The 16,950-nt window shown below is 37.6% G+C and overlaps 1 protein-coding gene across 4 annotated transcripts in view; it reads left to right on the top strand.

The window, feature by feature from the left end:
• The first annotated feature begins 9,893 nt into the window (after nt 1-9,893).
• MME (membrane metalloendopeptidase) overlaps nt 9,894-16,950 on the top strand; it is a 94,160-nt gene continuing 87,103 nt past the window's right edge. Inside the window, exons 1-3 of one of the 4 annotated variants that reach the window (XM_063087633.1) lie at nt 9,894-10,055; nt 14,324-14,493; nt 15,368-15,403. In XM_063087633.1, coding sequence (XP_062943703.1) covers nt 14,334-14,493; nt 15,368-15,403 — 196 coding nt within the window. In that variant the 5' untranslated portion in view covers nt 9,894-10,055; nt 14,324-14,333. The other 3 variants (XM_063087643.1, XM_063087637.1, XM_063087650.1) reach the window with 3 other exon arrangements.

The following is a 16,950-nucleotide window of genomic DNA, read 5'->3' on the forward strand; positions in this document are numbered from 1 at the left end:
GACTAACGAACTGGGAATAGGCTCCATTACTTCAGCTATTTTAATACCCTGGTACTCATTCAACTGAACACGAACATGACTGAACCCATCCCTTGTCTTTGTGGTGTCAGTCAATCCCTACAGAAAGACCTTATTGGTAACTGCCTGCCTACCCAGCTCCAGAAGCATGTTACAAAATGGGCATAACCAGAGGGAACAAGAGATTTTCTTCCCTGGGGAAGGTAACTGCTGCTTCTGCCAATAACCATTATACAAGACAGGTGGACTAGGTGAATGGACAACACTTCTACAATAATACAGTTACTTAGATAAAGGCAAAAACACGACAGACCACATCATTGAATGTTTTTGGAGCTGTCTTTCAATAATGTACAATTTTGCACTAGTCAAACAGGTCTTATTAATACTTTCATTCCTTTAATTTTTCCGGGCTAATTTTAAAAGTTACAGTGTATCAATATGCATTGAATGAACTTTTGTGTAATAGCATCCCCAATACCTGAAAAAACTTTTTACATTAAAAAGCATCCCGCAGGGCTGGCCACTTAGGTCAGTTGGTTGGAGCGCAGCTTTATAACACCAAGGTCACAGGTTCGAATCACTGAACCGGCCACCAAAAATAAATAAATAAAATTTTTTTTTAAAAAAGACAAAAGCATCTTGTAACAGTTAATTTTCTTTAGGATTTGGCATTTAGATACTCTAAACATTATAATAAAAGTATACACTAAAAGCCACTATGTACAAACATCTGCATCTACAGATCAGGTTGAATTTGCCATTTTTTGCTTGGACTTAAGAATTTAGGTAAATGCAGAAAACTGAATTGATAAGAATGCTTGCCGCAAGAATGATGGCCTGATGGAAAAAAGAATTAAGAATGATGAGGCTGAAGATAAGCTTTATCTTTGCAAAAGGATTAGTATGGTATAAAGCATAAATAAGTAAAGCATAGAACATGAGTCTAAAATCCAGATATTTCTATTTCACTTGGCACTTTTCCTGGAAATGTTTCAGATCCAAGAGAAGCTGGAAATTGATTACATGTAGAATATGATCATTTCAAGGTTAGACGCAAACTTTCCCACTCAGGAGTTGCTTAGAAGCCACATTTCTATATCTCTCTTGTCCTAGTTTTGACTACTTGGAATCAGCACCTCTGTCCAAGGTCAGGGTCAGAAACAACCAGAGATTTAGAGGTTAACCATGCCAAGGCTGAACAGCTGTCCCCCCTGAGGAAAATCTGGGGTGTCTGGGTTCTTTCTGTGGCTGTTGTTTTGTAGGATTCAACTTCCCGCTCTCACCGCCAGAGTCAGGGCCACAGATGTCCGCAGGAAATGCATCAGAGAGGTCTCATGTGAGTGAATCAGATGCACATGTTCCTTGGTATGCGGTGAAGGGCACACTGAGGGCTCAAAATCAGCCTCTCTCCAGGCCAGAATCAGTTCCAGCCCTGTGAAGGCCGAGTGTCCACACAAGTTGCACTGTGAAGCCACCCTCCTTTCCCCTTTCTCTACACGTTGCTGTAAAGGAATTGCAGTGTGTCCCTGGGATGAAACACGTAACCATCTGGGGACGTGGGGAGATGAGCGTATCTCTGTAATTGAGTTTAATCACATTCTCATGTGAGGGAAAGCGCAGCCTTGTCCGCACAGGGACTTCCCTGCTCTGCAGTATCAGAGCACATGGAACAGTTTAGCCAGAGAACAGGCTCAATTCCATATTTCAAAATTTAATTTTCAGTCACTTCATTATAGCCAATTGCTTGGTGAATGAGTGTTTTCAAAATAATCCTTTCATGACTACTGGCTACTTTTTCTTGAGTGAAACTTGAAGTTATAGTATTTTGTCAGTCTTATTACTTGTCCCGTCACCACAGTTAATTATTGCCTTTTGGCAGGTAACAAATATTTAAATGTTTTACTAGATTATCAGAAGTAACAAACAAACATTGTTATAATCTATCATATAACAGAAATGCTACAATTTCAACGGGATGTCCAGCATCCTATCCACAACTTACCACCACCACCACCAAATGTTCTCTCTCTCAGTGAAGTGACAGATCTACCCAGTTTCCCAAAACTGTGGGAGTCATTCTAGATTCTTTCTTCTTTACCTTCAATATAAAAAAATCAGTAAATGCTGTGGATTGCGTCTCAAAAATCGTTTAATTGCCTTAAATCACTTACGTATTTTTAAAACCTCTCTCGTAAGAATTATTATACTAGCCTTCTAACAGATCTCCCCGCCTCTGTCCTTGCCCCCCTCCAGCTCTCCTTCCCTTTCCCATCAATGCCCCATAGGCATTCTAACAGACAACTCCGATCTATTGCTACCTTGCACAAAATTCCACCATGAATTTTTATTGCATGCAACAAATGTAAGCACTTTTACATCACATACAAATTTCTCCATTATCTGTATTACATTGCAACCTTCTCTCAAGAAACCGCTCCCCATATCTTCTGCCTCTCCACGCCTTTTACATTCCAGCTATACCTTCATTTCAGTAGTTGTAGTTGACATGAAGTCATCAAAATATTACACTGTATCTCATACAATATTCAAGACAGAATGCTCTCTATGCTGTCTTGAGAGACATGCCTTTACCCACCTCCTTTATCTGGTGAATTTCTACCCATTCTTCAAATCAAATAATAAATGATGAAGGATTCGGATATATGCAATAACAAAAAGTTGCTTTATCTTATATTTCAAGTGAACTTTGCATGTAACTCAATTATGAAAATTACCACATTCTGTTGTAAATGCTTGTTTACATTTCTCTTGCTCATGCAACTATGGACTCACTGATTACATAAGCATTCCATATTTGTGTGTGTGTGTGTGTGTGTGTGTCTATGATATCATGCACTGCATTTTATTGGTTTTTCACTCAACATTATTATTCTGAGATGATCATCCATTTTGATTTGTCTAGCTGCAATTGCTTATTTGCATTCTGTTTTATGACTGTACTACAATATTTTATCCATTCTCCTTTCAATGGACTTTTGTGTTGTTTCTAGTTTTAAAAAAATTATGATAGACAATACTGCTATGAAGTCTTGTACATATCTCAGAGTGCATGTGTCTAGGTTTTTTTCTAGAGTATGTACTTTTAGAATTGTTGGGTTGTAAATTATGTGCTTCTTCAACATTTCTAGATAATGTCGATGTTTTCCAAAGTGATTTGCTAAAGGGCAGTTTTTTTCAAAACTGTGTTGGCCTATCAAAACTTTTATTGGCCTATTGAAATGTAATGTTTGGGTTACTTTTTCCATGGAAATCCGTAAGATCTCTGCCAGAAGACGTTTATTTCCATGGTTTTAAACAAGAGCTATTTGCATTGCTATCAGTTTCCTACAAATTCCTACTCTACTTCATTTACATAACTGTTAGTTTCCAACAAGGGCAATCTTTTCAGAGTTGTAAAATAGCCTGGTCAATGGAAAGTCAACCAAAGGTGCACATCCCAAAAGAATCACATAATCCCTGCAGGATCTGCTAGCAGGGATATGCAAACTGCAGCCAGCCACTCAAGTCCAGTTCTGTTTTAGAGCCCACTGGGTAAAAATTATTTTTACATTTTTAAGGGGTTGTTAAAACAAAAGAATGAAAAAAAGAATAGCAATAGAGACTTTTGTGGCCCTGAGAACCTATCTGACCCTTTGCAGAGCAAGTTTCCCTACCCTTGTGCGAGCCCAGGCCGAGAGTTCCACTGAAAAGACAACCAATAATCTGTTTTGCCCTTTACAGGGGCACTTTTTTTCCCCCTCCTGGCACATTGCACAAATTCGTACTTCTACCAGTGTTTTATAAGAATTCAGGTGAGTAAAACTTGGTTTTATGTTGGAGTTTTAATTAGCACTTATCTATTAATTGATGAGATTGTACATCTTCTATGCTGTGGTCATTTCTATTTATTCTTTATTTTAATGCCTGTTCATGTCTTTTATTCAATTTTAGGGATTGTTTGACTTTTATTTATTTGCAGCTCTTTATATATTCTGAATACTAATATTTCTTCACTTTTATATGTAGGAGATATCTTCACCTAATGTGTGGCTTTTTTGAACCTTTTTTACAGTGTTTTTTGGTAAACAAATGAAATTTAATTTGTAAGTAAATTTATCTCTATTGTTTGAATTTTGGGCTTTATCTCAAGGTCATGAAGATATTCTGACCATTTTAGCACTTCAAAAAAGTTTTCCCTGTCATTTTTAAATTCCTAATTCACGTAAAATTAATTTGTTTTTGCATATCTATTTTGTTCCATTGTCTATTTTCCCTGAATCAATAAAATATTACTAATTACTACATTACTATAATATTGCTTTACATATCTTGTTATCTGGTAGGTTAAATTTCCTTTATCTTTTTTTTTCAGGAATATCTCGGCTAATTTTCCCTTGTTCTTGTACAAACATTTTATAGTCAGCTTATCATATTTCTAAACAATACATTCTATTGGACATTTGGTTGACTTTTAATTTAATCTACTGATCAATTTGAGGAGAACTAATACCTTCTTTATATTGAACATGCAACCCTAGGTACCTAGCTTGTCCCTCAATTAACCTGGTCTTCTTTGGCATCTTTTAGTGAGGATTTATAACCTGCGCGCCTCTTTTGGGATTTATTTTTATGAAATGTCTATATCTATATTTATATCATTACCCATCTATACATAAATATCTTTTTAAGATTATGTTTTTAAACCTTTACTTTCTCTCTTATAAAAATGAAATTAATTTTTAATATTGATTTTATACCCCCAAATCATTTCTCTCTTATAATATGAATAATTTTTTGTAGATTGCTTTGATTTTTCTGAATTGATGATTACACTATTTTTAAACAATGACTGTTTTGTCATTATTTATTTAGTTTTTTCTTTCTTTCTCTTCTCTTCCCTCCTCTCCCTCTCTTTCATCTGTCTCTGCCTCTCTCTATTTCTTTTCTAACAGCACCATCTAGGCCCTCTAAAATAATACTTAATGTGGAGCCAAATTTGTTTTCTTAGTTTTTTGGGGTCATTTTTATACCTTGCTGCATTCATTTTACTGTCATAGAATTTATTCTGTTCTTTTTCTAACTCTTTAGGTGTTAGGTGCTCACCTTTTAAAATTTCAGCTTTTTTCCTCTGAAGTAAAATCATTTAAGGCCACAAATTTCCTTCTGTATACCTCAATTGATATATATTAATATGCAATATTTTATCATCATTCAGTTATAAGTTTTTAAAAAATTTTCATTATGATTTCATCTTTGATTTATGTGTTACTTAAAAGTTCGTGCATCGTTTAACAATTTCTAAATGTATGTGTGGTTTTAATTTACCTTTCTTTAGTTGTTTTAAGGTCCAAGAATTTGTTATTTCTCATGAAAAATCTTTGAAATTCATTAAAGCTTATTAAATACGTTGGCATAAAATCAATATTTATAAATATTTCATGACTGCTTAAAAAATGTGTATTCTCTAATTATTGAGTGAAATGTTTTATATACTTCCATTAGACAAATTTTTAATATTGTTACTCAAATCTTCTCTATCCTTACTCATTTGTGCACTTGATTTATCATCTATTGAGAAAGGTATACTAAAATCACCCATCAACATGGTAAATTGTCAGTTTCCCTTTTTAGTTCTTGTCATTTTTTTGCAGAACATACTTAAAATTTATGCTACTGTTTGGAATCGAGTTTAGAATTGTGACATCCTGCTGAATTGATTGGTTTTTTTTAGTAAAATTTTATTATACTTTGTCTTATTACAATATTGCTACACCAGCAATCTTTTGATTTCACTTGTTTGATATATCTTTTTTCATCATTTTGCTTTCATCTATTCTATAGTGTTATGTTTCAGGTTTGTCTCTTTTAAACAGAAGCTGGCTGGATTTTGTTTTTGTTTTATTCCAGGCTTTGTTTTCTAACTGGAAAATTTGTTTCAATTATATTTATTGTGATTAATATATTTTGATTTATTTCTACCATCTTATTTTCTTTCTGTTTATTCTTTTCAAATATTTTGTTTTTTCTCTTAACTTCTTTTAGGTTTAGTTTTATTTAATTCCAATTTTTTTCTTTTAGGTTTACTTTTTTTTAATTCCAATTCCTGAAGTTTCACTAAAATCAACTGACAAACACAGATTAATAGGGAAAAAAAGGCAAAACCAATTTATTTGGTCATAGTTTTACATCACACAGGAGCCTTCAGAATGAAGACCCAAAGATGTAAGGAAAACTGTCTACTTTTATGCTTAGGTTTTGTGAAGTAGGAACAGCCGTATAGAAATGTGATGGGACAGGAAAACTATGATCTGATGCTAACAGACTGAGTGGGGAAACCCAGCACAGCCTGTGTGTTCAGACTCTTCTTGGCCTCTCTGAAGCATTTATTCCTCCAGGGTGTGGGGGTAGGACCCTTTCTGGAATGGAGGTCTTATAACCTACGGTCAAACAAGGTAGGTTAGAGAATGTCTTTATGACTAGCTCCAAGACAGAATGTAGTGGAGGGAAAAAAATTAAGTCTTTATGGCTAGCTTTGGAGAAAAGATGTTCTGGTTTCCAAGACTAGCCTTGGGGAAGAAGGATTCTAATTTCTATGGCTTGTCTCAAGGAAAGCTGAGAGACTGGAGAGCAGGAGAAAGTCTGAGGAAAACTTTGCTTTTGAGGCTGCTTCTGAGGCCTTCACTTTGGAGTTTCACTTTCTGAACCCAGGCCCCATGTTCTTTGCTTACCATTCCTTCTTGCATATCAGATCTTCCACCAAGTATCATTCCGTTTCATAAATTCATTCTCAAGAAGTTCCTTCAGTGAGAGTCAGATTTTTATTTGACACAGTCTAGTTGGGACCACTTTACTATAAATTTTAACTTAGGAATATTCAGGCCACACAATTGTTATAAATTCTAGGCCTACATCCATTTGAAGTCCAGCCTGATCGTGAATTCTCACAGGAAATTTTTGCTGTTCATTTACCAACCTGAGTTAAGGACGAAAAAAGCAAGCATATTTATATTTCTGGGGGAAGTGCTGGAGGGAAAGTGGGAGTGGGATTTAAGTTTTGGGTTTTTTGTTAATCTTTTTCACTGTAGATGTTTCTTTTCAGTGGCCCCAATTTTATGGAGGAATCCTTTATCTGACTTTTCTCCTTGCTCTGGACTAGGTTTTGTATGAAGTCCCTAGACTTACAAGTCCTGTTAAAACTGAAGCTGTAAGTCACCTACGTTTGGCGAAGCCTCCTGATATAGATGCCGTGAGGGCAGCCTCTGTCTTCTGCACTCACATACCTGTCTAGCTTACTGGTTGTCCTTGCTTTTGGCTTCTAAGGTTTTCCTTCACTTTCTTGCTGGCACAAGGGTGCCTTTAAAGGGCCTTTTAAAAATAGTTTATCAAGCATTTGTAAGTGTTACATCCAGGGACAGTTTTTAAGAATCTATTGTGCTTACAGTCAGAACCAATGCATTCCACTCTTAATAATTTATGCTTGGCTGCCAGGACTACTTTATCCCCCATTCCTATAATTGACCAGATTGAGTGATCATGGACAATCTCAGTAAGCCTCAGTTTTCTGTGTTTACTTACTACAGGTACCTGGGGGCTCTTTGTTAGATCCCCTACAGGGGAATTTATCTCAAACTTGCATAACCTCCTTCTGGGAAGAGATTTTGCATTCTTCATGAATCCTTTAAGTTTCTGATGAATTTTAAAGAGATTAAGACTTGTGGAAAAACCAGTTGCACACCTATTTGACTATCAGCTGAAAGTCACAGTCTAAAACTAACTTTAACTAGGCATTTTTTTCTTTTGATCTATGTTCTAACTAGATTTATTCTTTTTCCTATAAAAGGCCCCCAACAAGAGTGAAACTTTGAATTGGCTTCTTACAGATTGTTTTTTTCTCTTGCAACAAGATTGAAATAAAACTCTGACATATGTTCAAAACTGAATAATCTGGTAAATTTTCATTAGTGACTCTTATTTAAAAAAAATTGAAATCAATTATGCTTTCAGTTTTCAATTCTAGGTTTAGAGGCAGTATAAACAAATCGACCGCCCTATTTTCTACTGGTATTAAGATTTTTCCTGAACTATAAGTGTACTATTACCTTCCAAAGGAAATTTTTTTGTTTAAAATTTTTGTGCACATTGGAAAACAGAACATAATTTTTTAAAGTTTAAATAGAAAGGTTAAAACTGGATAGATGAGCTTAATTTGCATTTACTATTGATATGCAAAATTTTAATTCCTGTCTGATCAGGCCACTCCTTTTACCAACATTCATTAATATGCTAATTAGAAAAAAAGTATTAAACTTTTAATGCACGTGGCTCCATGTGAAGGAACTGAGAACTGACGACATGAAAAAAAAGAAAAGATTTTTCTAACTCATTTTAACCCATTATTGGTTATGTAAGGCTGAAATAACATTTTGATAATTTACCGGAAAAGTAATAAAAATTAATCACTGAAGTGTTAGAAGATCTAGATTTCTCACCTAATGAATTTGAATAAATCACCTTTTTAATGCATCAATCCCCTCAGTAAAATGAGGATAACAGTAACTCAGCATTTGAGTCAAAATAAACTGAGTTTACAGGGTTGTTGAGGACTAAGTAGGGTCTACAGAGGCACAGAGAGAGTAAAGCAGAGAGATATGGATAGCACTTTTGAAGTCTATTCATTAGACTTCTCTGTATTAATCTAATTATTTAAAGATCGGTTAACTTTTTTTTGAAATGTCTCTCCATCGTATTCCACTTACTATTTCATTAGCAGGTATTCCCTTCTCTGCTCTTCAGCTTTCTCCTAAAAAGGATGTAAAATTTGTCAATGAAAAGGGGCTGCTCAAGCAGTAAGTTATTTTGATGTTAAAGTCAGATAATTTCAAGTTCAGGAAAACCTAGCTGCATTTCAGTGTGAGTTCCCCAGGGTGTGTGTGTGTGTGTTTGCAATTATACGTGATTCATATGAGGAAAAGGATAATGTTAAAGCTACTTAGGTATTTGGCATTGAAAAGCTGAATTAAAAATCCTGGAAGCAAAAAAAGAGTGTGTGGGGGGGTCAGATCCTCTGAGTTCCTTACTATATATAGCGGATAAAGACAACTTTGTTAAAGGAATTACCTTTGTGCAAAAAGTATTTCCTTGTTGTTTTACCCTTTTGAGAAGGGGTCACAGTTTCTTAAGTGAAGATAGTGTGCTGCTTAGCTGCATTAAATTGACATGGGTCCAGACACGTTACGCCTAATTTTAGTAGGTAGGGCATACACACGTTAGCTTATTTTGCCTTTCTCGCCCTCCGTCCCCCCTCTCCCCGCTGCCCCCCACAGGTACACACGTTGTAAGGTTCCCTGGTCAGCAGGTGGGAGTGGAGAGTTTCGGTAGACCTTAACGTCATATTGCTTTGACCAAGAAAAAGAAAGGAAAGGGAGAAAAAGAGACAGAAAGCAAAGAGGAAGGGAAAAAAGAAAGGAAGGAAAGAAGGGGAGGGAGGGAAAGAAAAGGGAAGAAAAGGAAGGGAGGGGGAGGGAGAAAATTCTAAAAATAAGAATGGAAGAAAGGCAGCTTGGATGCAGGGAGGAAAAGAAGCGAGAGAGAGAGAGAGAGAGAGAGAGCGAAAGAAGAGTGTGGGAAAGAGAAGCATTGTTGTTTCGGGTCCGCTAGGGAGAGAACCTTCACCGCACTACAGAATCCGAAGAGACAGTTTATTGTTTTCTTGAAAGCCCCGAAGCTAAGCAATTCCAAGAATGTTTGGCAAAGCTCTCTTGGGAATGGCGAGGTGGGCGCCTCGGTCGAGGGGTACTTTCCCACCGCCCCGCTGCCGTCCCCCTCCCGTGATGTGACAGGATTTGGGAGACCTAGCGGAAACCTTCAGGTCACCCGGGGAACTGCTCCTCTCTGCGGTCCTGCGGCGGCGAGCGGGGGGTGGGGTGAGGGCGCCGAGACGCGCGGGGCGCGGAGATGAGCAAGTGGCTGAGCCTGACCCGGCGCAGGCGGGAGCAGCCGCCAACTCCCGGAGCGGGACCTGCCGAGAGGCCACGGTGAGTCCCTCCGAGGGCAGGTCCGAGGGGTGCCCGGGTTCCCCGTCGCCCCGCGGCGCCGGCAGAGGCGGGCCCGGAGCCTCGCCGGGGTCCGGCCGCCGCTCGGCCCCGCGCGCCCGGGCGCACGCACTGGCGGATCCGCACGCGGCGGGGCTCCCGCGGCCGCCGCCCGGCCCCGCGCGCTCATTGGCCGGGATGTGTCTGCTCAGCGGCCGCCAACTTCTCCCGGATCCCACTGGTGAGTCCCGGGAGAGCGAGCTGGTACCGCCGAGCTGGGCGCGCAGGGTCCGGAGGGCGGGAGCGCCAGGGCGCTGGAGCCGGTGGGACAGGGACCCCAGGGCGGAGGAGGCGTGCCCTGGGCCGGAGCCGCAGCCCCGACCTGAAGAGTGAGGGGAGGGATCTGCGAGTGATGTCAGGTCGGCGCTTCAGGTTCATTTCCATAGCTGCCTGCAGCCTCTGCCTCGAGGAGTTATGTGTGGTTCCCGGGATCAGCGCTACCAAATTGCAGCGGGGCTGATTTGGGGGCTGGGAATTTGCCATTCCGCTGTACCCAGACACTGATTTTTTTTTTTTTTTAAGCAAGGTTTGTTTTTATTTTGGTTTCTGTCGGATTTTCTCCTCGTGTGTAACTCACTTTTCTATTTTTACTTTTCTTAACCTGAAAATCTTCTCATTGTCCCACCTCTCCGTCTTGCTTTGAACCTTGATTTCCTATTATGTAATTTATGCGTAAATCACGCAAGGGTTGGTTGGGGGGTGTTCTTTTGTAGATGAAAGTTTTAAGACCTTCTTTATTAACACTTCCAAGTCTGTGTGTATTTGAAAATACGGGTAATTATAATCGAACATCCGTTTTTAGCCTCTTGATCAAGTCTGTTCCTCCCCCATATATGATCCCCATGGCAATTTTATTAAACAGAAAATTAGTACCTGACTTGCAGCGTCAGCGTTTGGAAGCTGCTCTTCGGCAAACCGTCTGTGAAGGGGTGTAGCTTCATTCCCTTGCATTATTGCTGGGTTCCAGCACTTAAAAAAAAAAAAAAAAGGAGTTTCTTAGACTTGATGCTGTGTTTTTGGTTGTAGAGTAACACTACACATGGGAGTAATGTGGTTGGGACTTTGTGTCCAGAACTGCATATTTCAGGCCAGGGAAACACCTACTAATTAAGTTTCGGGAAACAAGATCATTTCTCTTCTCAGCTTCTCGTAGACACAATCTGAATATGGAGCCTGTTTCTCCTCTTTCTGTGCCTCAGTTTCCATAATGCAAATTGTGATTGCATGGCACAAACTCAGGGACTTGGAGAAATAAGTTAAGGTTGTAATAAGCTGTGAAGATGAAAATTGATTAGACACAGACTTCCCTTTAACAAATCAGTAATCTTCCGGGTTTGGTGATTTGCCTTTATGATAAAGTGATGCTCAATTGGTATAAGAATTACTGGTTTACGGGGCTTTGAAATTCAGCTTATACTTAAGCAATATAATGATTTATTCTTTGGGCTGTGCTGTCCAGCTAAAGTTTGCAAGGTTCTTGTTGGGTTAGACCTCCTAATTCTCTATTTTCTTCTGTGGTAATGTCTACTTTTTGATTTAAACTTTTTAACACATCTCCAGTTGAGGTGAAACATTTTAAGAATGTAGATATATAATTGCATATCCTGCTTTATATGGGACTACAAATATCAACTTTATAATTTTTGGTATTCTTTTGTTTACTTGTCCCCTTTTAAATGTGGTTGGGTGTGGTTGAGTTGGATATTCAGGTAACAGGGGGTTAATGGTACATTCGGTACTGAGGCTCAAGATTCTGACCGCTATTTTCTTAAATGAAAACAACGAATCATCTAGAATTAACTGGAAATGAATGACAAAGTTAATTAGGAGGTTAAACTTGCATCATTTCTGCCTTTGATCAATGCTTTTGAAAAATGCTACTTAGGAGCAGAAGACTTCTTTAAAGAATTTACAGAGCATTTACAAGAGGGGCAAATGGAGAAAGAATTTGAAAGTGATCCAAAGATGATATTCTTTTGGTGCAGGTAAAAGGACTAAACAGCCTCAGTCACTGCCTTAATGTCCCTGTAACTATTTCTGCAGCCTTAGGTGCCTAACCGTTAAGAGCACAGCTGCCCCGGTACCCGGATCTCAAGGGTAAGGAAGGAAAGCCAGGGTAAAGTAACCCGAAGGGAGAGAGAAATGCCTGCCTACTAACTTTACTAAACCAGGAAACCTCGCAGTACCCAAGAGCACCTTTAATTAAACCCCGTGGTTGCCCTGGTTCGCTGCCCTAAGTTTAACTTTACAGAGACACCAATATGTCGTTTCTGAGAAAGAACACAAAGAATGATGTGGGTCATTTTATACCAGTAAAACATTTCTCTAGATTGTCTTCTGAAATATCACTGGAGTAGGGGGAGAAATATTTAAGAAAGGGAAGTAGTCAAGCAAATGTGATTGATGTTCAGATATTCTTTACGCCAGCCTTGAAATCTGGGGGAACTGGGAAAATTATTCTTTTTATTGTTTACCTCTGTGTGGTGTCCAGGTGTTACATTTGTTCCCATCTTTTCTTTGCCAACCACCACCCCTATTAAAATAGGACTAGGATCAATGCAATTCCATATCATAACCCCAGGGGCTGAGACTAAGCCAACATGAGTTACATAACCATTAAGTAAGACATTTTAACATTCAGGTACATCACATTCCACTGTTATTGAGCAGACACAGTTTTCATTGTGTAATAAAATATTTTTATTTGATCGTCTGCCCTTGCTTATAGCCTCATGTAATCAAGGGGACAGCATGCTTAAGACCTTGTATCCAGAAATTTAAAGTCCACTTGTGGTTCACTTATTAAGAACTCACTGGGGAGGTTAAATTCATAGTTACCTGCTGGATCTCCCCGACAACTCTTCCAATGTAGAATCTGTTTGTACTTTCTCCTATGCCTCAGTTTCCATAAAAGACACCCTCAGGAAGTTGTGTATATTCAGCAAAGATCTTTAACTATAAGGGCATTTCTGGGCAGTCACTTCATCTAAAAAACTACGTTCTGATTACTCTGTATTTAGCTATAAACAGCTAACCTGTTAGTTTAAGATGTTTTCATGCAGTCATACAAAAAAAATTGAAGTTGTCTGTTCTAAGCTTTGGTGACTGATAAAGAATCACTAGGCCTTTAAAAGAAACATTTAATACTAATATTAAAATTTTAATATTTAGGCTTGTGTCTCCTTAATTTTTCCCCCTAAATTTCTGCAATAAGTTAGAAAATAGCTTTTATTGCATGGTAGTTTTATTTCAAACAATGACCAAATGTATTTTTTACAAGGAACATTGACTAGCTGTGCAGCCTTGGGCAAGTTACCGGACTTCTCTGTGCCCCTGTTTCCTGAAGTATAGAATTGGAATACCAGTATCCATCTCATGAAGGTTAAGTGAATTACACACTAAGAATCGTGACTGGCACGTGGGAAGTACTTAATAAGTGTCAGCTATCATTAGTAGAAGTATTAATATTATTAATTTAAACACAGATTAAATATGATAACAATTGACCTGCAAGGTAGGTTTATTTTTTTTAATCATGTATTTTTTTCCTCCTTCAGTTGCACAAGGAAATATTAACATTGATATGGTTAATATCTCTCATCCCAGGGTGTAGACCACGGACTTTCAGAATGTTGTGTACCTAGTTAATAGATACCTATATCAGCAGTAATAGTAATTTTGAGCTAAAAATGAAAGTTGTTTTTATGACTAAAATAAACTATCTCAAGTGTTTATTTCTATTTGTATTTCAAATTATTGCTTAGTCAAAATCTCAAGATATTATTCATTGATTTTTGAGCTTATAAAGGAAGCCACTGGAGCAAGATATAAAGTTAACCTTTGATGTTGGTCCAGAGTTCAAAAGGGTGAATTTAAAACTTTCTTAATGATGGTACAGCAATTATTTGCTTCTGAACTGTTGAAATAACCCTACGTGAGTATTTAACCAAGTTTCTGTCTAATTTTGCCCAGAATCTTTAGTGATATATCAAAAAAAACATAAAGTTGTGACTGGGACCTGTCAGCTTCATCTGTTTCTGTATTGTTTCAGCATCAAAATTTTGATTTTTCAACAGAAAACTTTTATTTCCAATTTAAAGTAACTTAACCTTTTACTTTTATTCAGCCACATTAAGCATTTGGAAAACTGTATATACATTTTCTCTTTTTACCTATTTATTTGTTATTATAAGTATTTTCATTTTTTGCAGATTTTAGGTGATGGGCAGATCAGAAAGTCAGATGGATATAACTGATATCAACACTCCAAAGCCAAAGAAGAAACAGCGATGGACCCCACTGGAGATCAGTCTCTCAGTCCTTGTCCTGCTCCTTACTATCATAGCTGTGACGATGATAGCACTTTATGCAACCTATGACGGTGAGTTCCTCCCGCACCTGTGCATACAGAAAGCCAAAAGAGGATGAAGACTTCGTCTTCCGTTTTTACCATCTACCTAACAAATATAGTAAGGGTAGAGACACTTAAAGATGGTGATATAAAAGTTCATTTATAAAATGTAACATCAGTATGTCAAAACAATTACCTTTGACTAAAGTACAATGTCTTTTATGTCTGAGCTAAGTTGTGAATTTTCAAGTATATTTAGTGCACTCATGCTTACTTTATGAGAATTCTTTTATTTATTTATTAATTTTTTTTTTTTTTTACATTCTATGTTGTTGTGGAGCAGTTGGAGGGAAGGGGAAGAAAGAAGGAAATAGGGTGGGGGGAAGGAGGGAGGGAGAGGGGTGGGGTTGAGGCCTGTGGCAACCCTAATGTATAATTTTATTTAATTGGAGTATGCACAATTTTATTCCCAACTTTAGTAATAGTCATTAGTCAACTTTAGTTTTGTCATTGAAATTCTGAACGAGCTTCACAGGAATTTAAGAAGTCTGGTTTGAGTCTTGGAAGTTTTTCACAATAAAAATTAGAAAGATTGGTTCTTTAAATGGGAAAAAAGTGATTACCAGATTAAAACAACTGATTATTTCAACTTAATAGGCCTATGACTTAGTTGGTAGAGGGGATATAATAACATTTTTCTTTATAATAAAAATTTCACATTTAGAATTTGCCTATTTTATTTCCCTATATTCATTTCTAGCCACTGATAATGATATATTACTTAGTTTTTAGTTCTTGCTTTAAGGAGCTGCATAATTGGTGGTTTTTAAAAGAACAAAAAAGGTAAGGAGAAATTAGAAAAAGAGTGTTGCAAATATTTATGAATATACCCTCCTTTTTCTAGATGGTATTTGCAAGTCATCAGGCTGCATAAAATCAGGTAAGAAATGGTTTTCAAATTTGATAGTCTTACAATTAATGTTTAACATTTAAAAATCAAATTCTAATGTATATCTCTACATTTGCTTTGTTTATGCTCTTATTCGCTAGAGATCACTTATTTATGTGTCTGGTTTTATAGTCAAGGAAAATCAAAATATATTTAAGTATTAAATTAATTAACTTGTTTATTCTAAAAAATGACTCACTGTTTTCAGTCCTGGGGTGTATGGTAGGGCAATGGAGAACAATCACTCTATTTTTATGGAGGCTGCCATGTATTTGGAGAAAGAAAATGAACACACGTGAAATGGCGAGCATCATAACATCAGCTATTACATTTCTCAACACACATCATTGGAGGGATGGCAATCAGAAGGGAGTGATATGTCAGTGGAGAAGTTGCTATTCTTGAAGGGCCTTGAAGAGGAGCTAGGATTTGGAAGCAGAAGTGCAGACAAGGGAATTCCAAACAAGGACAAAGAATGACAAGAGTAAATCATGTTACTAAGAAGTAGTCAAAATGTAGCTTTGGTAGATAGGGGTACATTATGGAGAGCCCTGAAAGGCCTTGATGTTGTAATGAAGGAGAAACAGATATTTTCTTGAATGTTTTCTTGAATGGGAGAGTGATGAGACAAAAGTTGAAAGATGCTTGTGGGAATGCTAGGGTAGATGGATTGAGTGAGAAACAATAAGCCTCGGAGGAAGGTGGGCAGGTGGGGGGTGCTGCTGTGATCCAGCAGTGAGCTGAGGAGGTGGATCTGTGTGGGGTAAGAGTGCTGTTGAGACAACAGGAAGGAGAATTGGGTGACTTGGTGGAACTGACTTGCTAAATTGTTACACTTCTCACTGTAACAGGGATGAAAAAAAGATTACTCAAAGCAGCATGAATGCAATGAGAAGCCCGAAGGGACTGCACCTCAACAAAACTCCTGTTAGAAGGAGAAAACTGGGTACAGCCCCGATTCAAAGTTAGCTTCTGTTTTTTATTGTAAAGACAGGGAAGTTTCACAAGAAAACTTGTGAAACTTCAAAAGGACACAAAGACATTGGCAGTGTGACAAAAGTTATCCATGGCTAAATATAGCTTAAACAATGGAAACTAGTAACATCAGTAAAATCACATGACATTCCAAAGTACAATTTATGAAAAGCTAAGTTGGTCAAACTGTGATCATTATCTAAAATATAACTTCTCCTTAAATGATTTAAGCAAAAGTTACATTCTTACAATTAAATCTAAGTATAATTGTCTCTAAAGTTCTATCAACAGACAGCTTGCCCTTAGCAAACATTTTTTTTACATCTTTCCCTTCAGCAATTCTTAAAATCTCTTATTAGGATCAGTATGACAACCACCTGTTAAATCTAAAATCATTAAAGTATACAATCCCATACCTAAGCAGTGATTAGAGTTGATTAGATGGGCTGTTGCCACGTTATCTATGGGCCTTTGCCCCCTGGCCAGAGACTGTTGCCTCACACATGTATTACCTAAAAACCCTATTCTAGAAATCAAATGAGAATGAAGATTCCTAACCCTCC

This window comes from Cynocephalus volans, chromosome 1, assembly GCF_027409185.1.
Source record: "Cynocephalus volans isolate mCynVol1 chromosome 1, mCynVol1.pri, whole genome shotgun sequence".
Taxonomy (NCBI): Eukaryota; Metazoa; Chordata; class Mammalia; order Dermoptera; family Cynocephalidae; genus Cynocephalus; species Cynocephalus volans.